Source organism: Castor canadensis, chromosome 8 (assembly GCF_047511655.1).
Source record: "Castor canadensis chromosome 8, mCasCan1.hap1v2, whole genome shotgun sequence".
In the NCBI taxonomy this organism is placed as follows: domain Eukaryota; kingdom Metazoa; phylum Chordata; class Mammalia; order Rodentia; family Castoridae; genus Castor; species Castor canadensis.
Genome location: NC_133393.1, coordinates 28,199,305 through 28,225,146, shown reverse-complemented (window position 1 = coordinate 28,225,146; position 25,842 = coordinate 28,199,305). Strand labels below are relative to the sequence as shown.

The 25,842-nt window shown below is 37.7% G+C and overlaps 2 protein-coding genes and 1 pseudogene across 9 annotated transcripts in view; all 3 read right to left on the bottom strand.

The window, feature by feature from the left end:
• The window catches only part of Zscan23 (zinc finger and SCAN domain containing 23), a 32,062-nt gene extending 19,387 nt beyond the window's left edge, over positions 1-12,675 (bottom strand). For 3 of the 8 annotated variants that reach the window (XR_012450705.1, XR_012450703.1, XR_012450704.1), the window contains exons 1-3: positions 11,555-12,672; positions 10,415-10,562; positions 9,832-10,092 (exon numbers count right to left, since the gene is read on the bottom strand). Coding sequence is in view for 5 of the 8 variants with exons in the window: in XM_074082671.1 (XP_073938772.1) it covers positions 9,479-10,092; positions 10,415-10,562; positions 11,555-11,959 (1,167 nt within the window). In the remaining 3 variants the exon portion in view is untranslated. Of the gene's footprint in view, positions 1-1,234; positions 10,093-10,414; positions 10,563-11,554 lie in introns of those variants that run through there. The other 5 variants (XM_074082673.1, XM_074082672.1, XM_020177023.2 and 2 more) reach the window with 5 other exon arrangements.
• Positions 12,676-21,801: 9,126 nt separating this feature from the next.
• On the bottom strand, positions 21,802-22,740 carry LOC109694837 (olfactory receptor 2B11-like). The gene has a single exon (XM_020177030.2). It carries the CDS (start codon positions 22,738-22,740, stop codon positions 21,802-21,804), a length of 939 nt encoding a protein of 312 aa, XP_020032619.2.
• Positions 22,741-23,371: 631 nt separating this feature from the next.
• Positions 23,372-23,720, bottom strand: LOC109694841 (nuclear transport factor 2 pseudogene; annotated as a pseudogene).
• Positions 23,721-25,842: the final 2,122 nt, after the last annotated feature.

The following is a 25,842-nucleotide window of genomic DNA, read 5'->3' as shown; positions in this document are numbered from 1 at the left end:
AAAAGTTATTGCACCAAGATAAGAAAGGAGTTTATTATGTGAAGGAATCAAACATAAAAGGCAATAGAAACCCAAGAAAACACTAAAGGAGAAGAATCATTAGCCACAGTTAATGAGTGTGGGGGCAGAGTTAACAAGGAAAAACTCTAGACTGGGAATTAAGGGGCTTCAATTATTCGGCCCTTATCTTGTTTCTATCTAGAAAGTAACCTGAACAAGTCACCTAACCTGAGTCTATTTTTTAAACTTATGAAACAAAGGATTGAGCCACTAGATTTAAATCCCTTCTCCCTCCTTTTTTGCTTAAACCAGTAAAAGAACTCTAGGAGTTTCAACATAAGAAACAGGAAAATAAAAAAAGGAGATGATTTTGTCCATGTGTAGCAAAGGGGGTTGGATGCCCAGGACTATGCTTGACTAACTCATGGCTGAGTGTCAAGTAACATCTCAGAAGTTACTTAAGGTTCTGGGGAACAGTTTGAAAACCAATGATTTTGTTGGTTTTTAATTATTTTGGCCTTCAATATACTGATATATCTTTTTTTTGCTGGGCAGGTGATCTAATACATGAGCCACTCTGTCAGCTCAATATATTGCTTCTTAAAGTTGTCTATACTTAAAATAAATTTGTGAGATCATCCATTATTAAGCTCCTCAAAGAGACAAATATTTCCTAGTTATCCTAAGACAACCTTTAGCCACACTCCAGTTGTGACTAAATCATCCCATTTTCTTTAGAGCACTTATCAGTAAGTTGACATTATCAATTCTGTTGTAGTTCACCCCCCAGAATGTATATTCCTTAAGACAAAGGACCCCCTATCAAGTAGGTGTTAACAATTAGATGCTAACATCTACTGTGTGCTCAATATATTTGTTAACTGATGGATTCCAAAGAAATTGGTTTCCATGCGGATTTTAACACTTTACAAGTGATAAACTTTATTACAGGCAGTTTCTATTTTCTTTTGAAAATGAATCACCATTTCCTGTTTCTTCATACATTAATTTTGAATTGAAGCCTGGAAAGGGGTGTATATTATAGAGTCTCTGGATTTGGTTATGTTCTTCCAAAGAGTAATGAGTTTTGTCTTTTTAACAGGTATATAAGTATATAACTTTAAACTATCACTCTTGTGGTGCATGGCAGCAGAAACCTCAGTTGTTACCTTACCCCTGGCTGAGGTATTTGAAATCTATGTGTGTGAGTGTTTCAGGGATCAAGGGGGGATTTGACTGGAGTTTATATATAAAATTTGATATTCCTCTTATTTTTCTCTTTTCTAGGATTTCCACACACACTCCATATCCATCTGCTGTTGTCCTCCAAATTCTGCCCGCTGGTGCTTCAAACCAGCAGAATTTCCAGTCCTGTTTTAGTCATTTCACATAGCATGATAGGAACCTGTCCTCAGGCTGAAAGATGTAACTACCCATGCACTGCCACTATGACATATCAGATCATTTAATATTTTAATTGAAAGGACTTTCAAAATAAATGCACTTACTAGTATTATATACTGTAATGTAGATTTATAAACAGCAGGAATCACTTTGTAATCCTTGTATCCACTCACATTGCATTGTACATAAATGTACATTTTCATTTAAGTAAACTGAATAGCTACTAATTAGGCTTGGAAACAAAAAGGCAGTTTGGAGGTTTCCTTGAGAAGCCAGAAAATTTTCTTCTCTTAGTGGAAACTTTGAAATACACAAATGAAAAAATAAATTGCATTCTATGGAAATAAAGTATCCAAAAAGGAAGAGAAATTAGTCAATTTAATCATAAACCAATCACTGCATTTTAGTTAGAAACTGCTGAGATAAAACATAAGGCAGTTTCCAGTACTAGTCATGGTACTCAGCCAGTGGGGAAAATGCATACTCTTTCATGATTCTGGGAAGAAAAAAAATCCACTTTGTATGGCAAGAGAAATGATCTCAGTCTTTACACAGAATCCTCCTTTATGACTTTGATACGTATAGCTACCTGACTATATTTTTCAAAAATTGATAAGCTATTATTGCATATGCATAGTTTTGTGTATACAATAGGCACTCTTTTTACAGGTCTTTAGCTCTTCAGTCTCTTTTCTAGGAATTCATAGAAGCTGGTGGGTTTTAATAATTGAGAAGTTTGATCTAGATTGCTGAACCCTGTCCACTGTAGGAATCTGGATTCCAGTTAGTACTCGGACTTACTGTTTTGTAACATTAGGCAAATCTTCATCTTTCATAGCTTTCTATCTATAGAAAATAGACAATAAGTAGCCCACAGAATGACAGGGATCAAAGAAAAAAATGTGAAAATGCTTTTTGAGCTTAAAAAAACTGTGCATATGTAAGTTCCAAATGCTTCACAACAGATTATAGTAAAAGGTGGGTTTGTAATTGGGCACTAATTTTTTTTGGACAGTACTGGAGATTGAATTCAGGAACTTACACTTACTAGGCAAGTGCTCTATCACTTGAAGCACACCTCCAGCCTTTTTGCTTGCTATTTTTCAGATAGGATAGCACATTTTTTGCCTGGCCTCAGGCTGCAATCCTGGGATTACAGACATACACTACTACACCCAGTTTGTTCTTTGAGATAGAGGGACAACTTTTTAGTTCCAGTTGGCTTCAAGCCTCAATCCTCATATCTCTGCCTCCCAAGTGGCTGGGATTACAGGTGTGAGTTAGTGTGCCCAGCCTAATTGGGTATTAATTTGATAAAACTCCCCTGCCCTGTGGATTTAAGTTGTTTCACAAAATAGAACCATTTATTTGTTCTCTGATCAATCTAATAAAATTTTGCTCAATAGTTTATATATGTATATGGCTAAATTATATATATATTATGCATAATATATATAGATATATATGTATATATAGGCTCAATGATGGCCCCAGACTTATATTGTCCTGACTTTGTGATAGGTCAGGGTTAGGGAAGTTGGAAGTAATAATTTAGAATGGAGAAACTGAACTGAATGTGATACACAACAGGATTTTCAACAATTTTAATGCAAAGACGTAAAGGAAGAAAATAATCACAATCGAGGTTAAATAATATGCTTAGAAGGATGGATTAAAAATGCAGCAAGCATTAGGTATCAAATGCAAGGTAGACAAAGATTTCAGCACTGAAGTTCATTTGGAAAATCCTAACTTTAGTGTAATCTCCTCACCTTTCTCCTGAGGACACCATAGTTCCCAAGATTCTTCTAAGAAACACTTACTTCTATTTCTAGTGGGTTTACTTTGGGGGGTGGGGGGTTAAATCCTTTTGTTCTGTTTTTGTAGATATATCATCCTCCTCTTTCTTACTTAGTCCAGTAGATCTGTTATTGGGGATTTCAAACCAGGAAGGTGGTGAACAATTGGTATATGTTCTGCCTTAGCATTCAATTTAAAGGATATTGTCTATTGCAAAAATCATTAGAAGGTGGGCTATACATCATGGGTTATGCCTATTATGTGAGTGTAATTACCCTCCCTTTTACACACAAGTTTCCCAGATTGGACAATAACTATGTCTGAGAAGCACTGATATGCTAGTTAAAAATGCAAATTCCCAAACCTGCCTCAAAAACTGATTTAGTCAGTCTATGGGATCTAGAAAACCTGTACTGGTAGGTATATATCAAAAATTAGAGATTTTATCACTACACAGTTGGTAGTACACATGGAAAACCGGGGGTGGATCCAAAGTACAGATTATACTCTTCTGCCTACTCTCCTTTTTATGGAAAGTACTAAAAAGTGTGAAAAGTCATTTGTACATGAAAGCAATGCTAGGAATCTCTCTGTATAACTATCCTTAACTAGCAAAAATGCTTTGTCTTCCTTATTATGCTTATGTCTTCTCTTCCACAAAATTAAAGATAAGTGCAGAACAGGTTCTGCCTGGAAGTGAGAGGGAAGGGGAGAGAGGGTTGGGGAGGGGGACAGGGGGGAGAAATGACCCAAACAATGTACGCACATGTGAATAAATGAATTAAAAAAAAGTGTGAGAAGTGAAGGGCAGTGACTCTTATTTCCATTGCTTAAGACAGCAGTACCTACGACACTTGAATCAGCTGAGAGGAGAGATTTCTATTTAAGTATTCTGAAAATACAGCAAATTTCTTGATTAACACACTGTTCCCTGCAGCTATCTTTTTATTTTCCTTTTCTTTGCTCACCATTTGTTGACTAAATCCAGAGTTTTAGCCTCTAATTTTGCCTTTTGTCTGATTCTTTTTTATGTTCTCATGTTTTGTTTTTCCTTTGTTTCTTTCCTCCCATTTGTTGTTGCTGTTGATTATAGATCCTTAAAATGTGTCTTAAGGCTCCAAGTCTAAGTGTTCATGAAGTTACATATAAGTCACAATGTTCTTTGATCATCGTTCTGTTAAAAAAAAAAAACTCAATGTGATCAAAAATAGAAAGATCAGGCCAAGTACAATGGCTCAAGTCAAATATCCTACCTACCTGGGAGGCAGAGATTGGGAGGATCATGGTTTGAAGCCAGCCCAGGCAAAAAGTTCCTAAGACCCCATCTCAACTAATGGCTAGTCATGGTAGTGTGCCTGTCATTCCCAGCTATGTGGGAAGCACAAATAGGAGGACCCAGGTCCAGGATGGCCTGGGCATGAAGCAAGTTTTTAATCTCAAAAATAAACAACCAAGAAAAGGGGGAGATGGAGGCGTGGTAGAGCTCCTGCCTAGCACAAAGCCCTCAGTTCAATCCCCAGTACAATAACAATAATAATAGTAATAATAACAGCAATAGAAAGATCACTACAAATGCTCAAGTAGTTTGGGTTTCACTGTTCTCATACAGGTGTGAAAATAGGTTAAATTTCAAAAATCTCTTTTTAAAGGCAATATTCTCTAACCAAAGATTAAACATTGGAAAAGTGTTCTAGGCCCTCTCAATGTGGCACCCACCTGCTATCTCCTACTCCCATACTTCCAGAAGGAACTCTGTGATACAGCCAAACTAGAAAACTCCTGGTTCTTGAGTATATCTTGGATGGGCCTCATCTCATCCAGTTTCCCCTGTTTAAAACATTTTCCTCTGCCCTTCCTGTCCCTCTGCAGAGGATCTACTTTTCTCTCAATTACTAGCTCAACCTTTAACCAAGGATACAAGTATACTGGTATATATTTTTTAAATATCTTCAGCAAAAGATATTTCATGTTTTATAATACTTTGACTTCATATGCACTTTTACTTTAAAATCTCCTCAAAGATAATTTTTGTTTCTTTGGAAAAGTATAAAACAATCTTCCCCTACAAATTATAATTGTTTTTAAAAGAAAAAGTATCATCAGATATAGAAAACAGGAGTAATTTCCATGTTTATACTTTGTGTGTAAATAGAGAATTGATATTCCTGGAGCCCTGATCTTGAAATCAAAATTATAGTGACAAGAGAGCTTTCAAGGCACTAGGCAGGTTTTGGTTGCAAGAATTTCAACCTATTTTTGATATACAATGTCCACATCTTGAATATCAAGGGGTGCTGGACTATCCTCAATAACTGATAAGCTTATTTAGTTGGATTTGAATTAATATTTCCTAAACATGGTTCTGACACAGAACGTTGAAAACTCTGCTCTTTCAGACCTGAAAAAAGGGGTACTCTGATCCAAGGAACACATGAAAGGAAACCAAGGCTAGAGATTTCATGGGCTGAGTAAAAGGAACCACGGTGGGAAAAGAAGACATAAATGAGGGAAATTTATAAATGTGAAAGGGAGACAACTAAGAACCTCTGGCCAGGAAGAACTTGAACTTGAATAATCACAGAAGCAGTCAAGGTTTTCATGCTATTGTCTATCAGTTAAGTCACACATTATTTCTCAACAAATGAGGAATGTGTATCCTAGATAAAAAATAATTGGCATAAGAGAATTAGTACAATTAGTAACAGACAACAATGGAGGTAATTTGGTGAAATGTCATTTTAATCATGGTATCATTACATGGTACCAGAGTATATCTGTCTCTATAGCATTAATAACACCTTTTGTTTCTTAGTATTTTACTAGCTGTTGGGAAAAATGAAAAATTTTAAGAAGCTATAAAAGAAAGCACAAAATAAACCAAAATTTAATGTTCAATTGCAAGTGTAAAATAATCAGTCCATTAGAAACATACTCTTTAAAAGCCTGATCTGTTCATATTTTAAACCTTTTAAGACCAGATATAATGGAATTATTCAAACATGTTACTTCAACATAGTTAAGATATTTATCAGTTCTGAATATTAATAACTGTATGGAATACATATTTACTTAAGTAGTTGATTTTACTTCATTCAGAAGTCTACTACAGGACTGGTAAATTGGCTCAGGTGGTAAAGTGCATGCCTAGCAAGTATGAAGCCCTGAGTTCAAACCCCAGTGCCACCAAAAAAAAAAGAAGTCTACTACATTTTTTCCTCATCTTCACTCTAAAATCTATATGCATTTGTTCTTTTGGTGGTACTGGGAATTGAACTCAGTGCCTTCCACTCACCTACCAAGTACTCTACTACTTGATCTACATCCTCATTTTTGCTTTTCGTTTGCTTTTCAGATAGTCTCCCACTTTTGCCCTGGCTAGCCTCAGACTGTAATCCTCCTACCTTTGCCTCCAGAGTATCTGGAGTTACAGGCATGTGCCACCACACCCCGTCCCCAGCATTTAGAAATAATTTAACTTCAAGGTACAATAAACCCAAACATTGTATGCACATATGAATAAACAAAAAAAAGGGAAAATAAAATATTTTCTAGAGGAAATTTAAGATTTTTTTTGGCAGTACAGGGGGTTGAAGTCAGGACCCCATGTCTGCTAGGCAAGCACTCACCACTTGAGCAATGTCCCAGCTCTTTTTGCATTATTTTTGAGATAGCCCTGGGCTGAACTGAACCATGATCCTCCTATTTATACCTCCTGTAGAACTGGAATGACAGGCACATACCACCACACCCAGCCATTGGTTGAGATGGAGTCTTGTGAACTTTTTGCTCAGGCTGGCCTCCAGCTGCAGTTCTCCTGATCTCCTCCCAAAGAAAATTTAAGATTTTTTATAATACCCACCATTAGCCACAAGTAGTACACAAATAGTTTAAAACATTAGGTCTAAGAATATATGATAAAACTAAACACACTAAACTGAAATATATCACCCATCACTTTTCCATTTCTCTCTAGAATTATATACAATTTTAGCTGCTCAAACCCTGTTTCCTAACTATTAAGAAAACTGTTTGATTTTGAATAGAAAGAATTTGACTTGATTAAATTTGAGGAAGAAGAATAAAACCAAATACGTAACATTTTTAAATAATGGTATTTTTTCATCCACAGGTGTGTTAAACTGTGGAGTACCAACAAATGAAATATTATTCCCCTATAAAAAGAGAAAGGAATTTCTCTTTGTTATGACATGGAAATTTCTAAAGACTATACTATTTTATGAAAATAGCAAGTTGTAAAAGAGTATAAATAATATTCCATCTTTTTTTATAATGGAGGAAGCAAGATTGTACATCTATAAAGAAACTCTGAAAATACACAAGAAACTAGTAAAATGGCCACCTATAAGGGGGAAAATATATTGTCTTAATTTTTGAGCCAGGTAAAGAAAGAATTTGCTTTTTTAAACAGACCCAACTTGTGCTGGCAGAGTGACTCAAGTGGTAGAGTGCTTGTCTAGCAAGCCTGAGGCCTTGAATTCAAGCCTCAATACTGTCAAAAAAGAAAAGAAAGTCCCATCTAAATTAAATTTTAGAAGTAAAAAAAATATGATCATTACAAAAGTAAATAAAGTGCTTCAAACAAGGGATAAGTGGAAGGAATCCTTCTAGACTCCATTGTAAATTAAATAGAGATGTGCCCTTAGAGAAACACAGATGTGGTAAGTCTCAATGACTTATACATCCTGTAAAGTTCTGTATTCTAATGGTTCTACAATGATTCCAGTGGCTTTGCAGAAAGAACATTTTACTCAGAATTAGGAGATTGGATTCTAGCTCCAGCTCTGCTATTAAGTGGCTGTATGATCTTACACAATTACTTCCCAGAGCCTTCTTTTCCTGTCAAATAAGAACATGCAGAAGTGATCTTTACAGTTCTTTAGCATGATAATATTATTCTTATGCTACCTGTTGTGTATTTGGTCTTCCAAACCAGATTGCTAGTACCACGGGTTTTCTATTTCTTTGTCTCCTGGGCCTGGTATACCTTTGTAAATATTAATCAATGTTAAGAGAAAGAAAGTTGTTTACATATGACCTAGGTGATGATCAATAGGAAATGCAAAAGTGTGAAAGTTATAAAAAGCAATCTACATGGAAAACCGATTGCACTCTTTATTTGAACTTTTCCATACAAAAGATTAAATGAAGGAAAAGGTAAAATCTAAAAACATTCATTTTGTGCCACAGGAAAAAATGCAATGAGCCCAATATTTTCAAAACAAATATCTGAAGTGAGACTGCAAAATTTTAGCTAAGTTTTCTGGTCTCTGCACAAATTTAAAATCATAAGCTGGCTGGGAATATGACTTAGTAGGAGAGTGTGTGCTCAGCATGTATGAGGCCCTGGATTAGATTCCCAGCACCACACACACAAAAATATAAAATCATGAAAAATTAATTATGACTAGCCACTGAAATTCTAGTAACATATGGCTGCTTCAATTCCTTAATTTCTGACTGACAGATAAATTACCAAAAATCTATAAGGAGAAGCCCTTTATATACTTGAGTGGGAGGATTCATGTGTCCCCTTTTATAAATTAAAAAGCAAATTTCATCTTCTCCCAAGTGGCTCATGCCTGTAATGAGAGCTACTTGAGAGGCACAGATCCGGAGGATCCCAGTTTCTAGTCCAGTCCAGCCATAAAAATTTTCAAGACCCTACCTCAAAGGAAAAAAAGCTAGGCGTCGTGGTGTACTCCTGTCATCCTAGTGAAAGCAGGGAGATTAAAAAGGAGGATCAGGATCCAAGCCTGAGCAAAAAGTGAGATCCTGTCATTAAAATAACAGAGCAAAAAGGTTGGAGGCATGGATCAAGCAGCTGCCTCGCTAGCATGAAACCCTGAGTTCCAATCCCAGTACTGAAAAAAAAAAAAACAAAAACACAACAAAGCAAATTATCATGTTTTATGTGAACTGAAAGAACACTCAGAAAAACTTCTTTCACATTTATGTGTAAGACTAGGTCTACAGTATATATTATTATGAAGACAACACAAAAAAGCAATATTCAACACTAAATAAAGCTGTGGATATCATTGACTACGGAGAACTTGATGAATGTACTTAAGATTATTATTATACTTCTTTTAGCATAACACTAAGAACATTTTCAATGGCTTTCCCTGTAACATTCTATGCTGTAAAATTAAACTATTATTGTCCTCTCAGAGACTAAGTAAGAAATAGTACCTTTGCTATCTTTGTCTAGAGGTCTGACTTCAAGAAATTTTGTCCTACCCATTTGAAGGAGCTAGCTTGATTCAGTCACAAGGTGGACTTTCCGATGCTGGATGAGGTTGCAGTGGTAGATAAAATTCTTGCCACAATCTTCACATTCATAAGGTCTCTCTCCAGTGTGAATTCTCTGATGCTTAATGAGGACAGAACGTCGACTAAAACTCTTCCTGCATTGATCACACTGGAAGGGTTTTTCCCCACTGTGAATTCTGAGGTGATGGAAAAGCCCAGCGTTCTGGCTGAAGGCTTTGCCACAAACTCTGCACTGGTAGCGCTTCTCCCCAGTGTGGAGTCTCTGGTGCTGGAACAGGCCTGACCGCTGGCTGAAGGCCCGACCACACTCATCACATTCGTAAGGTTTCTCACCTGTGTGTGTTCTCTGGTGCTCAATAAGGATGGAATTCTGGGTGAAGCTTTTTCCACATTCATCACAGACATAGGGTCTCTCTGCTGAAGCATTGACCCGTTGCCTTTCCAACTTGCCTTCATTGTCACAGGTATCTCCACAATTGGGCACCTGAGTAACATCACCATTCAGTTTTCTAGGTACTTCTTCAAGAGACTTCATTTCTTTAGCAATCTCCCTCTTTGTGGAGAACTCTGCATTCCAAGTCCCAGCCTCACCACCTGAAATAACAAATGGATTCCACGAATGTTATTTTCCCAAAGACAAGAAAAAAGTAATCAGAAGAGTGAGTAAAAGGAATAAGTAATTGCTTTTTCTATTTACTTTCCCAGGCTAAAACAAATACACATAGATCTCTGGGAAAAGATATTGTAACTTCTTATTTAATTGTTTGCCTCTCTCACAGACTAAACTTCATGAGAATGGGATCATATCTGCCTTTTTCATCGTCACCCCAGCACCTGGTAGACACTAAATAAATGTGTTCAATTGATGAACATTCAGGGGATGAGGCAGGCTCCCTGAAGAAATTCTAATCCTCACCAATCTCCTGAACTGGGCACACATACTGCAAGTTACACTGTAACTGCTCTTCCAAGATTTGGAGCTGGCCACTTGATGACTTCTGGGCTGCTCCTTGAGTTGCCTTCTCCTTTATAAACTCTTCCTGTGCATGAGCATGGCTTGGGACCTGGTGGAAATTAAGGAGAGTTGGAAATCAAATATCAGAGAGGACATTACAAGGAGGCCTTCTGAGGGCCACAAGTTAAAAAAAAAAAAAGAACCAAGAAGCTGGCAAAGAAAAAACATAGGCAAGGAGATTAAGAGCTACAATGGACCACATCAAGCATTCAGAAATCCTCCTCCTTTTCCTCTTGTTGCACTGAAATCCCATATTGTTCTTATACTGTATTTCTTGCTTTTCTCATTGCAGTGACAAAATACCTCACAAAAACAACATAAAGAAGGAAAGACTTATTTTAGTTCACAATTTCAGAGGGATCAGTCCATGATCAATTGGTCTCATGTGCTTGGGAAGAACATCATGTTGTAGCAGAGAGGAGGATCAGAAGAAAACAGTCTAGGCCTAGTCTTGAGAAAGTAGCAGGGAGGTAGAGATGTCATAACAGAGAGATAAAACCTGAGAAATGAACATGAGGAAGGTCAAGTAGCACCAGGGAGGGGAAAGTCACATAGCACTAGGGTGAAGTAGCCAATAAAATTGAATATAATCATAAGTGGATTGGACCTTGCTTTTTGCTTCTATAACCTGCTTGCAAGGGTATATAAGGTGAGACCCCTTTGTTCTCGGGGCTCAGCCTTTGGACACGAGTCCACTGGGTCTGTGCCGGCACAATAAAACGTTGCTTTCTGCTAATTGCCTCAAGAGTCCCATATCTCAGCTTGCAAACTCCTGAAACAATGACAGCAGAAGGTTGTGGTGAAAGAGAGCTTCAGGAAGCAGAGTGTGACAGGAAGTGGGCAGGGACAATATGTCCCCAAGAACCTGCCTTCAGTGGCCTACTTCCTCCAGCTTAGGCCCCATCTCTTAAAGTTTCCAGAACTTCCCAACATAGCATCAATAGCTGGGGACCAAATACCCAACACATGAGCCTTTTGGGGGCACACTTTATATATTTCCAAACCATAACAAGTGCAAACCATTTTTTCCCATCTTCTCACCTGTTCTCCTGGTTCATCCAGCTCTCTCTCCAAATCCTCCAGTACAGTCACTGCTTCATCGCCACTTGCAGGGTGGTGCTTTCTCACCCAGGCCTGCAGGTCCCCAGGCAGGATGGTGAGGAACTGCTCCAGCACCAGCAGCTCCAGGATCTGCTCCTTGCTGTGCATCTCAGGCTGCAGCCACTGATGGCAGAGCTCTTGGAGTCTTTGAAGAGCCTCCCGGGGCCCAGGGGTCTCCTGATAGCAGAACTGCCTGAAGCGTCTACGAAAGATCTCTCTGGTATGAAGGTTATTTCTTGACCAGCAAGATCCTTGTCCACAGGCATGGTCCTTCTCCTCCTTTATCTTCACTTCCAGCAGTCCTTGTTGCATCTCTACAGTCTGAAGGGTAAAAGCTGTGGCCATTTTAGATTTAACTATTTAAAAAAACAACCTATTCTTAATAATTTCCCCTTAATCTTTTCTTCTAGAAATCCTAGAGATGTAAAAAATATTTGTCTAGAAAAATACATAAATGCAGAAAAATGTAGGGGTTAGGGGAATGTCCATAATAATACTGCTTGTCTCATGAATTATTAGAAGTAAATAATATTTAGAAAGTGCTTAGAACAGCGCTTGGCCAGCACATAGTAAGTGCTAGTTAAATACTCGTTTAAAAAAAAAAAAAGTCAACAGACAGCACGCGCCTTTAAACTATGTGAATCAAACTCCCAGGGGCTGTGGTCTACTTAAAAACTGTCTTTGCTCATTGTTTAAGGTCAGTTCAGAGTAGGGAATGATAAACGTAGCTATCCGAATCTATTCAGACCGTAGGATACAGCAGGGCGAGTTGACTTGGGCACCAGCTCCGGGGGCGGGGCAGGGATAGAGTGCAAGACTGACATTCAGTAAAGGGCGCCCTTCCAGGTTAGGGAGCAGCCTCTCCCGCCGCTCACCTGCCATGAAGCCCCCTGCCGCCTACCGGCACCCAGTCCCGGGTCGCAGCGCACCGACCCGCCCGTCCGAAAGCCCTCTGAGGCAGCCGGGACCGGAAGCTCACCGAGGCATCCGCGAGCGGACAGCCACCCAACCCAGACTGCGCCACCTCTGGCTCCTTGGAAACCGCAGCCCCGAGCCTGAGAAACTACAAAGGCCGGAAGTGCGTCACAGCGGTGAGCACGGGTTCTGGCGGCTTCCTTCTAGGAACCCAGGAGGTCTCCTCGAGTCTGTGGTCGCTGAATCCCCTCCCTAGGTAGTGAGGTGCTAGGTGGCTTAGCATCTCTTCCAAGGGACAATATAATAACTGCTGACAGGGCTCTGTACACAGATTAATTAATTTACTCCGTGTAACAACCTAGAAGCCATTCCCATCTAACAGGTGAGAAAACCAAGGCATATTCCTCTTACATTCATTACTTGTCATTTCTGCCAATAAATAAATAAATAAATCCTTCCCCCTCACTGCTCTCATTTTATTACAATGAACTCATGATTATTTTAAAATTCAATGTTAACGTTCAAATGTGGTCAGTTGGAGCCCTTGTACGCCGGTTTCTATGTCCTTTGATAAGTGCCCAATTTATTTTGTGCATTTTACTTTCGCACACGTTATATTCCAGCTCATTTGATACTTTCCTGCTCTAGATCTGGAATCCATGATTGCTTCATGAAGTCGTGCCTCCTTTTAGTAGAGAATAGAATGCAGAAACGCAACATCTGGGTTTTGGGCAACGCATAAGGTCATTGCTAATGGGATTATATCATTGCTTTTAGGACTTGTAAATAAACAAACATGTATATGATCTAAATTTTATAGGATATTCATTATTCAAATGCAAATCCGCAGAATTATTATTACACATTTGTTTCTCCTTTTACGCAGTTAAAAAAAAAAAAGACCTCTGACTCCCAATAGCCCAGACAAATTCACTCCATCTGCTCTGTTTTATAAACAAAATAGTTTCAAAATTACAATACCAACATTACTAGGAACAATAAGCCTACTATGTACAGTCCAAAATTTCTTGTCTTAGAAGGGGACCAGGAACTAGAGAAAAGGTTAGTTCGAGAAGAATTAACTTAGAAGGTAACACATATGTACAGGAAATCAATGCGAGTCAACTCCCTGTATAGCTATCCTTTTCTCAACTAGCAAAAACCCTTGATCCTTCCTAGTATTGCTTATACTCTCTTTTCAACAAAACTAGAGATAAGGGCAAAATAGTTTCTGCCTGGTAGCGAGGGGATAGGGCGGGAGAGGGAGGGGGAGGGGGAAGGGGGGAGAAATGACCCAAACATTGTATGCACATATGCATAAAAAATTTTCTTGTCTTATGTGTTCATGAATTATATCCTATTAAAGTATAGTCAGAATACTGTATGCATGCCTTATTTAACTAATTATTTTCTCTGCATGGTTATATTGTAAACTTGATACACAGGATCATTTGCTTCTGTTTGTATGCAATTTCAGGGTTGCTTTCCTTTCATCCCTTCTCAATCCTGTTTTTAAACATGCAAAAACATTCACTTAGTTCAAAATCAACATTATATCAAAAGGTATATTCAGAGGACTTTTGCTTCCACCCCAACCCCTTTATGCCATATATACTCATACCTGATTTTAATTAGTGTTTTTATGTATCCTTTCTCCTTTCCTTCCTCCTTTTCTCCTCCCTTTCCTATATCCTTCACTCTTTCCCTTCCTTCTTTTTCCCTTCTCTTCTCTTCTTTATTTCTGTCTCACAAAAATATTTATTTCCTTTACCCCTATAAGTTATAATATGTTCACTTTTTGTTCTTTATATTTAACAGTCTAGAAATTAAGTCTGTTATACTTTTCTTCTTATCTCTGCATAATAATCCAGTGTTTGGATGTAGCATAATCCTTTCAATCAGTCTCTTGGGGATGTATATTTAGGTTATTTCCAGTATTTTGCTTTAACAGCAAAATACTGTTTGCTGCAATAAAAAGAGGAAAGAGAGGAGAGGGGAAAAGAGAGGGAAAAGTGTTTGTAGGAGTTGTATCATTTTGCACTGTCAACCACAAAATGTGAGAGTGATTGTTTTTATATAACCTCATGAACTATATTTAGATCTTTGCATGTTGCTAATATGATACATCATTAGGTATTTCTTGAGTAACCACAAACTCAATGCTGAAATCTCTGCCAAAAATGAATTCACAGTATCAAATGTTGACAAGGATTATGGAGCAATGGGAATTTTCATATACTGCTGGGAGGCTCAGCATTCAGAAAGCTTGTTTACTCTAACTGGGGCTACCATAGGACATATGAAAACCTAATTGGTATCCAGGTACTGGTGGTTTACGCCTGTAATCCTAGCTACATGGGAGGCTGGAGGATTGCAGTTCATGAGACCCCCATCTCCAAAATAATCAGAACAAAATGAAATGGAGCTGTGGCTGAACTGGCAGAGGGCCTACTTTGCAAGCTTCAATTCCTGAGTTCAAATTCCAGTCCCACCAAAAGCAAAACAAACAATGACCAAAAAAACCTAGTTGGTGAAATGGGGGCATTTAGAATGTGAAGAGGACTAGAAATTAAAGACAGAAACTTGAGTGCACATGGCATGGTTACGGAAAGTGAAGTCAGTAGGACTAGAGAGTTCCTATAGGGTAGTAAGGGAAAATAACATCAGAAATACTGGGACCAAATTGTAGAGGAGGTTCTTGAATGTCAGACTGAGAAATTAGATACAGAAGTATGATAAAAGTAATAAAAAAATATTAATTGTAGAAGTAGAAAGGACTTTAGAGATTATGTCTGAATCTATAAATCACAGATGAGGAGTCAAAAATGGAGAAAGTGTGGGTGACTTGCCTAAGATTACACAGAAGCTAACTGAATGCTATAGCCTAGCACTCTTTCCTCACCCTCTGTTACCCTTCCTTTAAAATAATATCTCAGATATGTTATTTAGGTGCTAATTGTGATGTATTTCTAAAGCAAAGGAAGCAAAAATGGGGAAGAAAAGCAATGCCTAAACCTGTAACTACTCACTTGGGAAATGATATGGTACTTTGGACTGTAAGTGTGCTATTTCTCTATCTTTGATTTAATTATGAGTAGAATGTAACTGGCCATTCTGAAGCTTTGCATCTTTAACCATCTCAGAGGCATAAAAATAGAAACTCTGACTTTTGTTCACCCTGAGAGAATACAATCTGTGGACATTCTGATGTCAGAGGAGATGGAGATGGTGACAGACACTGAAGTGCTCATGTGCCTTCTCTGAAGAAACAAAAGCTGCTTGACATTTTAACAACAATTAAAGCAGTGAGGTTTTGATTAGTTGTGGGTTTTTTTAATGCTGAAAGAGACATGACCTCTGTCTGAAGGATTTTCCACAATTACTTAATGTGCAGGGTTTTTCTTTGTTGTGGATTCTCTGTGTCCAGTGAGATGTGAGCTCAGATGGAAGGCCTTTCCACATTGGTCATATTTGTAGGACTTCTCCCCAGTGTGAATTCTTTGATGTCAGGTAAGATCAAAACTTCCATTAAAGGTTTTTCCACATTCAACACATTTAACAGGTTTTTCTCCTGTATGAATTCTCAGATATTTAGTAAGGGTTGAACTTTCCCTGAAAACCCTCCCACACTCATTGTAACAGTTTATTAATGTCATCTTTTGAACTGATGAAATAGCTAATGCTGAGTAAGTTCTGTGCTGTTACTGAAGTAACACCAGTCCATAGTCCTTTTTGTGGGGTTTCTTTGAGGTAGGCTCTCATGAACTATTTGCTTGGCCTCACTATGAACTGTGATCCTCCTAATCTCTGCCTCCTGAGTAGCTAGAATTACAAGTGTGGGCCATTGGTGCCTGGCTTCAACTAAAATTTTTGCCACAATGATTTCAGTTGTAAGGTTTTGTACTAGTGTGAATTAGGAAGTATTTGGAAAGAGTTGTATTTTTGCTCTCCCACACTCATTACACTGAAAGGAGTTTTCCCTGTATGGATTCTCTGATGTCCAATAAGATTGGTGCTGCACATGAAGCTTTTCCCACACTGATCACATCAACGTCCCATTCCTTCCTCTGAATTTCCTTGATGCCTTCAAATATATCTTACATTTATGATGGTCTTCAAAATGAGTGCCCTGGAAAACATAACTTCCTCTGCAAAGCCTATTAAATATTGTCCTTGGTGATTCTACTCTTTTAGATGCTTCCTGCTTTGGAGCCAATTTCCTAATCTCAGGCTTGGAATCATACTCTAAAATAGGAAATACATCATGCAATCACTACTTTCTTTTTTTTAACTTTTAATGGTGGAAAATCTTAAACATATGTGAAAGTAAAGAGAATAGAAATGTCACCTTTTGAACTGATGAAATCATAAACTCCTGAGGGATCATTTATTTCTTTTTCAGTTATACTTCCCAACAATCAATAAATATCTCTTCAATTCAATTAAAGAAAGGAAGTGCTAGAAATGAAAGGTTTAAATAGATAAATTCTAGGAAAAATGATCTATGTAATACTAAGGTGGGATTGGGAACCATATTTACCACCAAAAAGGAGCAAAAATCATTAAAGTATACTGAAAAAATCTAGGTGTGAAAAAATGTTTGAAATTGCAAACATAATTATAGCAGAAAAGCAAAAGTATATCCAACTTATTGTTTGGGAAGAAAACTATACATATTAGCCTCCCCCCAAACAGTTCATTGCTTATGCAACATTTCCTGTTGCTTTGAGACAGGATCTCACTATGTTGCCAGGCTGGTCACAAATCCACAATTTTCCTTTTTCAGCCTCCCAAGTGCTGGTATAATAGATGTGTACCACCACACCCAGCTTGGGCAGTATTTTTATGAATATAATAAAAATATATCTTAGAGAAATTTGACCTGAAGGAGATACAGTAAATGTCCCATGAAGCTCATTAAAATGTACCTAAACTCACAGAAAACTATTGAAAAGGATTGATTTCTTGGCTCCCATAGCCACTTTATTTCTGTTTTCTGATAACAGATTCTGGAGAAGGTTAAGATTTAAAAATGAGGATTTTTATAAATAGAAAGCAAGTAGAAAATGTAGAAAAGCAGGGAACATCTAATCTAGAGTGCAGTGACAGGAGACGGTATTGGCAAGAAAAAAGAATTTAGTGTGTAAGAAAAGAGAATCATAGTCAAAGTGAAAGATCTAAAGGTGACTTTATCACTGATGGTGGAGAAAACTTAAAAGTATAAAGGGTAGATATTTAGGAGGGTAGGAAAATAAGATATGCAGGAGGTCACTGAAAAGGAAAAGTAGTATAAAAAGTAATAAAAATGTGATAACTTAATGCTGTAGTAAAAAGCAAAGATGGATATGTGAAAACAAAGAGAATAGAAATCTTTTCTTAAAATATCTTGAATAACAGTTATACTTTATAAATACAGACATAGGTGAACCAAGAAGGGTTTGGGGGAGAGTTAGGGATACAGACATTAATCAATTAAGCTATAAAAATGGTTTTGGTTGGCCAAGTAAGAGTACCAATTATAACCCAATTCCCCAAATAAATTCCTCCTCTTTCTCCCTATCTCTCTCTTGTAGGGAATGGGATTCCAGAGAGTCATGGTTGAGCAGGCTCTCCAAATGTTGAAATTGATAACTCAATGCAGCCCCCAGAGATACCACCTCCTTCCAGAACACTTCTAGTCCATCTGCTTGGGATGTGCCCTATTAGGGATTGCTGGGATTTAGAGAAAACTGCTCTGAAAACTAGACTGAAACTTCAGGAAACATTGCCTACAGAGACAAGAAAAAGAAAAAGGACCCAATGGGTTTTGGAGGTAAGAGGAAGTAGAAAAAAGAAACACCAAAGAAGGCTGATAGGGACAAAAATTCAGTAATATTGCATTACTGCATTACTATTGACCAAACCATTAAATGAACCATTTTGCCACCACTCCTTGTATTCCTACCTAAAATCCTGAATAATCAAATTCTCTTTCAAGTTTTCCAGCAAAGACACAGCATCCTCTCCATTCAATAGACATTGTTTCTTTGCCCAAGACTAGAGCTCCTCTGGCAGAGTGAACAGGAGCACCAGTAGCTCCAGGATCTGCTTCTTGGTGTGATTTTCTAGTCTCAGTCACATTTGCCAAAGTGCCTGGAGTTGACTTGGAACCTCCCTGGGTCCAGACATCTCCTGATAGCAAAGCTGTCTAAAGCATTGGTGGCAGACCTCTGGGCTTTGCAGGATGTTCTTCTGCAAGTCAATTTCTTGCACAAAAAAGTTATCTTCCTCCACCTTTACTATTGCAGGTCCATCCTGTTCTTCTCTAGTCTGGGTAATACAATCTGTAGCCATTTTCTCTCAGGAGAGGAGTCACTACAGATGGTTTATACTCCAGTGAGACTACCCTTCAAAAATATATAACACATAATTAAAGTAAAAAGTGGCCACAGTTAAAAACAATCTAAATGTATGATTAAAGTTTGCCTATGCTATACCAATTTAAGAGAAGCAAAACAGAAAAAGTGTTTGAAGTTTTGCTAGCAATAATGCATATGATTTGGAGATTTCACATTCTTTGCAATGGAAAGTGGTATTACTTTTATAACAAAAAGTACTCTTCCTACTAATGTTCTTTGTGATTATTCTATTCAGTTAAACCTCTCTATTTTAGACAGGTCAAATGCACTCCACCTGAGGGCCTTCACACCTGCTTGCAATGCTCTTACTAAGATATTTGCCTAGGATATGCCTTCATTTCATTAAAACATGCCAGAAAATATTTCCTCAAAGGAGCATATAAAGCACTCTATATAAAAACAGCTCTCTCACCACTATCCACTGTCTTTCCCTACTGTTTTTCTTTATAACACTCACCACAGTCTGACATTAAAATATATAATAGAAAGCAAATAAATAAAACTTGCTTTTGGTTTGTTACCCCTACAATCATAAGCACAGAACTTTATCTGTTCTGTACACTGCACTATTCCTAGTGCCTAGAAGAGTGCCTGATGCATACTAAGTCATAGTCAATAACTATCTGTTGAAAAAATAAAGAATGCCTAACAAAAGTTATTAACTGTAAGACTGTCAGTCTCTTCTTTACCTTCACATAAACCCCAACAACATCCTGTCAAATTTATCTTCAAAACATTTCTTATTTTTTTCCTTTTCATTCTCAAAATATTTCTTGAATGAGGGCTGGAAGCATGGCTTAAGTGGTAGAACACCTGCCTGCCATGCATAAGGCTCTGAGTTCAAATTCCAGCAACACACAAAAAAAATTCTTGAATCAATTGATTTCTCTCTACCATCTATCTCATCTCATAAACTTCCATCATATCTCCCTTGGACTATTGCGACAACTTCCTGTTTCCCCACAGTCTCTCTCTCTCTCTCTCTCTCTCTCTCTCTCTCTCTCTCTCTCTCTGTCTCATCCAGGGCCTAATACATGTTAAGCACACAATCAAACAGTGAGCTATACTCCCAGTGCACAAAAACTTGGTCCTTTAATCAATTCTCCACGACACAATCACTGTTTTTTTTAAGTACATAAGATTCGTTCAGACTTTTCCTCAAATTCTGTGGGTCACAGTCCTTACTAATCCAAATAAAAATTTCAACAGTTTTTTTAGTCTACTGTTGATACATTATCTCAGTTTTTGTTTCTCCAAGGTAGTTATTACTCCACTTTTGTGCTTACGAATAATTTTATCTTAATTCTTGAAGGATATTTTCTAGGTTGTCAGTTAGTAGTTATTTTCTTTTACATTTCAGTTTAGAAAATGTTTCATTTCTGATGCTGCCACCATATCAGTTGAAAAGTTAGTCTGATCATTGTTCATTGGACAATAAACTATTTTTTAACCTGGTTGATTTTATTACTTTCTTTTAATACTTGAAATTTGGCAGTTTTCCTGGGACATGTCTCATTGTGGTTCTTTTTGTTTTTATCTCTCATGTTTTTCATAGTTTCTGTAATCCAGGACTTGAGGTTTTTTGATAATTTCACAGTGACTATCTTTTCAAATATTTTGTCTGCCCCCATTTTTTCACCTCTTCCTTTTAGATTCCAATTATACATACATAGACTTTCTTATTTTATACCTTTATCTCTTATCCTTCTTCAATGTATCCTTTTTTGTTTTTTTTTTTTGATAATACAATATTCTAGATATTTTCTTCTACTCTATATTCAATTTTTCAGTTTCCAAAATTTTCTCAAGTTATGAGATATTTGAGACATGACATATATAGTAAGAGCCTGCATATTTTAGAGATACATCTTGAATTATTAGCAGATAAAGTTATATGATATCTAGGATTTACTTTGAAATAATCCTAATGGTGGCATGGTGGAGATGGTGACAAAAAGTTAGCTTTGAGTTCTCAATTATTGAAGCTAGGTAATAGCAAATAACTGTTTATTAAACTAACATTTCTACTTTATGTTTTCTTATTTTACATTTACTGCTTACTTTTGGCTTTTTTACCCTCACAATAATAAACACAGGATCTCTCCTCTCTCTCTCTCTCTCTCTCTCTCTCTCTCTCTCTCTCCCTTTCTCTTTCTCTCTATCTATATAAAACAACTGTGATAGAAATAATTTTTAATGAAGAGATTTAAATTCTTTAACATTTTGGCTCAAATTTAATTTATTATAATCTTTGTTATGAAGTATAGACTCAAGTTAATTATTCACCATACCAACATCCTATGGTATCAATATTGTTTAACAAGCATTTCTCTTTCTTATTGATATTTTCCTTATTTAATGTACAACATGTAAAACTCATAAAAATAATTTTATGTTTTAAGAAAATTTTCATACAGCTTTGACCATTATTTTTTAGGTTTTTAAGTTCTAACACAATAAGACACTTTTCTAGGTAATTCATTCCAGATTTGTTTGTTCCAGAACTTCAGATGTCTTTTGCATTTTTCATGATACTCAAAGTTCAAAATCATTTTCATACTAACTTTTGTTTTCTTATGAAGGTGCCATTTTCATAAGTAAAAGTTTTCTTGACTCTTGGACATGGTTTTGATGAAATACATATTTAAAAGTCAGGCGTGTTGGCTCATGCCTGTAATCCCAGAATTTAGGAGGCTAATGCAAGAGGATTGCTAGTTCAAGGCCAACTTGGGCTACATAGTGAGACCTGTTTCAAAAAAAACAAAAGACAAAACCAACTCAAAATAACAAAAGACATTTCCAGTTATTGTTGGGCCTGTCCATTAGAATATTGTTGGGCCTATCCATTTGAAATAAAACACCATTTTCTCATATTCACTTAGATGAAATAGCCTTCTTGAGAAGCCTCGGCAAGGCTCCGATAACGTCCTTATTCCTCAGGGTGTAGATGAAAGGATTGGCCATGGGAGTAAAAACACAGTAAAACAGGGTCAAGACCTTGATAACATCTTGAGGGCCATCCCCCGAGGGTTGCATGTAGATGTAGATACCAGGCCCATAAAATAAAGACACCACCAGTAAATGTGAAGAACAAGTGTTGAAGGCCTTACGTCTCCCAGCAGCAGAAGGAATTCGAAATACAGTTCGGGCTATGTAACTATAAGAGACAAGAATCATGGAGAGGGGACCCATTATCAGGAGTGTGGCTACTATTGCTAAAGTAATCTCATTGACTGTGGTATCCACACAAGCCATCTTAATAAGACCCGGTAACTCACAAAAAAAGTGGTCTAGTATCTGGTTCCCACACAGGGGCAGCTGGACTGTGAGTGTGGACTGAAGCAGTGAATTTGCTAGACCAGTGAGCCAAGCAGTGCTGGACAGCTGCAGGCTGACCTTATGGCCCATGATTATAGAGTACCTCAGAGGCTTACACACAGCCACATAGCGATCTAAGGCCATGATGCCAAGCAGGACACATTCAGTACATCCTAGCCAATGAAATATGTAGGCTTGGGCCATGCAACCTATGTACGTGATGTTCTTGTTGGGTCCCCCTAAATTGAACAGCATTTGAGGTACAGTTGTGGTGGTAAAACAGAGATCCAAAAAGGAAAGGCTGGCAAGGAAGAAATACATGGGACCTTGGAGCTGAGAATCCAGTCGAGATACCAGAATAATAGCAAAGTTTCCCAATAATGTGAACATGTATGAGGTGAGGAGGACAAAGAAGAGAGGAAGATCCAGCCAAGGATATTTGGTAAAGCCCTTGAGAATGAAATCCTCTGGAAAACTTTCACTCATGTGCTTCATTGAATTTTGAAAGGAGGGACCTGCTAAAATCAAGGCAGAAAAAGGTGATTTAAAAAAAAATCCTTAACTCTGAAGAAACTTAGAAACAAACATACTTTTATGGGGGGGGAGAGATTGTGTACACCCTCAATAGAAATCACAGCAGCAATGAATAGAATAGCCATTATAATTAACATCACAAACACCTAAAAAGTTCTTCCAGTACAAAAAGTGGTTTTACACTTTTTTCTTTTCTTTCCTCTTTTTGTTAAGAAATTTTTGTGGTTTTATTGTATCATGAGACATTTAAAACATCTGAATGAATCAATGTCTGAGCAGTGAGGCAGCTGCTTTGTTCTAAACTTCCTTAGGTTATTGGAATAACTTGTCAGCAGATTTTTAAAAAGGGAAACAACTTTTCATATGGTTAAGTCTTTCCAAGGCATGTTTGGTACAACACAAACTTCTCCTGTCAGATGTACTAGTTTAGGTCAACAACCAAACATCACGCACAATACCTTGGTGGCAGTAGTGCGCTGTGCCCACTCCCACTGTGGTCCTGCTCATTTGTAATATTTGGAGCATTTGGAGGAGTGGGATGGTTTTAGGAAGAGGAATGAGGAGGAAGTAATGAGCAACTGGCCAGAGGAGGTTAGCCAAAGTTGTGCAGGGCAAACATGTTATTAGTGCAAATGCAAGCATGGTTGATGTTCTTTAATAGGGACATCTGGTGGAATCCCATTATGAGGTCTTCATCAGCCTTGAGTTGGTCACTGATGCTGATGATGCATCTGTCTGGCATAGTTTGATGGTCCTGTGCAGTGATGCTGTCCGGATTTTCTGGAATAAGAGACTAGGTAACAGCTCCACAGCACAGCTTTCCCCTGGAATTGCTGTCCTTCCCATGTAAGGCATGACATTTCAATATAAATTGTCTTTATCTGGTAATAATGTTGAATGAAGCTGGATCACATTTGCTCCCAAAATGGCTTGTCTCTCATCCTGGAGTATCAACTGGCCTTGCTGAGAACTAAGGAGCTGGCATGTTGGCAGGAATGGAGGCAGCAATCCAGTTGCAGTCCCTTCTCTTCTCCTATTCCCTTCCCTTCCTTTCCTTTTCATTCCCTTCCCTTCCCCTCCCTTCCCCTCCCTTCCCTTCCCTTCCCTTTCCTTCCCTTCCCTTCCCTTCCTCTCCCTTCCCTTCCCCTATCACTTGCCTCCCCTTCTTCCTCCCCTTCCCTTCCTCTACCCCTTCCCTTTCCTTCCCTTTTCCTCTCCTCCTCTGCTCCTCCTCATCCTCCTCCTTCTTTTCTCCCTCTCTTTCTGCTGAGGATCCAACTCAGGGTCTCACAAATGCTGGGTAAATACTCCATCGATGGGTTACATACCCAGCCTAACAATTTTTTTCCAAAGTAAAAGCTCTATATTATGGTTGTTATGGCTCTTCTGATTAAAGAAGTCAATGGAACATGGGCAATGTATTCTTTTCTGAGATACCTTGCATGAGGGAGTAAGTGACTTAGGTTTAGTCAATCAGATGCTCCTACCCAGGATTTGAATCCTGTGAAATGATGCAAAGGAATGAAGTGGAAAAGGATATCAGACAGAGAGCAGACTTCCTTATTAATGTCCCATGGTGACAGTACCAAAGAATATGTCCTTTATAATCTCTTCCTGGAGTAGGACCCTGACTTCGTCTTCGTTCCCTTCATTTCTTTCTCTTTCTCTCTCTCACTCTCTTTTTGCTAAGTTTTGTTTTCCATTCTTCCCATTGATTTTGAGAACTACCAATTTTCTACTATTTTCTTCCTGCTTAAGTTACCACTGGTTTCCTTGTTCAGGAACCCTAATTATACAGAAAATGGAACAAGAAAGTAAGTTGAAATATTTTGCAGGCTTCTTGTAAGCCAGGGCATTGATGAGGAAAACATGGACTTTCCAAGAATTAGAACTAAGATATATGGACTTCTGGTATGTCGTGGTACATCATCACCCACCTTACCATTCTAGTCAAGGCAATATTTCTCTTTTGTCTGATAAAGCTTTTTTGTGTGGCTATGTCTTTTAAGAGAATGAAAAGACAAATCACAGACTGAGAAAAAAATATTTGTCAAAGACATGTCAGATAAGGGACTATTAAAAATATACAAAGAAATCTGAAAACTCAACAATAAGAAAATAGACAACCCGAATAAAACCTGGGATAAAGATCACAACAGACTCTTCATGAAAGAAGATATGTAGATGACAAATAATTATATGCTAAGTGATACTCTACATCATACACCACCAGGGAAATTCAATTAAAAACAACAATGAAGTACCACTATACACCTACTGGGAAGAATAAAATGCAATAGGATTTCCTTTTCATTGTTGGTGGTGACTGTACAATGATACAGTCAACTAGAAACACTTCGGCAATTTCTTACATAGTCTTACCATATTATCCGGAAATTGTACTGGTCAGATCATCCAGCTCTGAGCCCATAGTTTTATTTCATTTGTGTCACTTTGGAAACTTTCCTGGCTAAGTCTACTCAAATCTGCTTATTCTTTTCTTTGTTGTTCTTTTTTTCTTTTCATTACCAATGAACCAAGAGGAGCTGCTCTTCATTATTTTACTTTGCTCTTACTGGGTTTTGCCTTTATGGACTTATTTATGTTGCCTCATCTTTGTTTTATAACTGTTTACTTAAAAAGATCAAAACACATATTCATGTCTCTTATTGTCATAGATTTCAATTCTCTAAGTCCTTGCTAGACCCATAAATTGGCATTTTCAGCCAGTATTTCAGATGATGCAAGTGATCTTTGGATTATACTTTAAGAAATATTCATAACTGCCAGATGCAGTGGCTTAATCTATAATTCTAGCTACTTGAGAGGCAGAAGATCAGGAGGATTATGGTTTGAGGTCAGGCCAGCAAAAAGTTTACAAGACCCCATCTTAACCAATAAAAGCTGGGCACAGAGTCATGCATGTGTCATCCCAGCTTTGTGGGAAGCATAAGTAAGAGGATTATGGTTCAGGCCAACCCAGGCCTAAACCTGAGACCCTGCTCAATAACTAAAGTTGGCTGGTGGGATGGCTCAAGTGATAGAGTACCTGCCTAGTAAGCA

Excerpts from the sequence above, each read along its gene's own strand:
- LOC109694837 (XM_020177030.2), bottom strand. The coding sequence starts at position 22,740 with ATGAAGCACATGAGTGAAAGTTTTCCAGAGGATTTCATTCTCAAGGGC.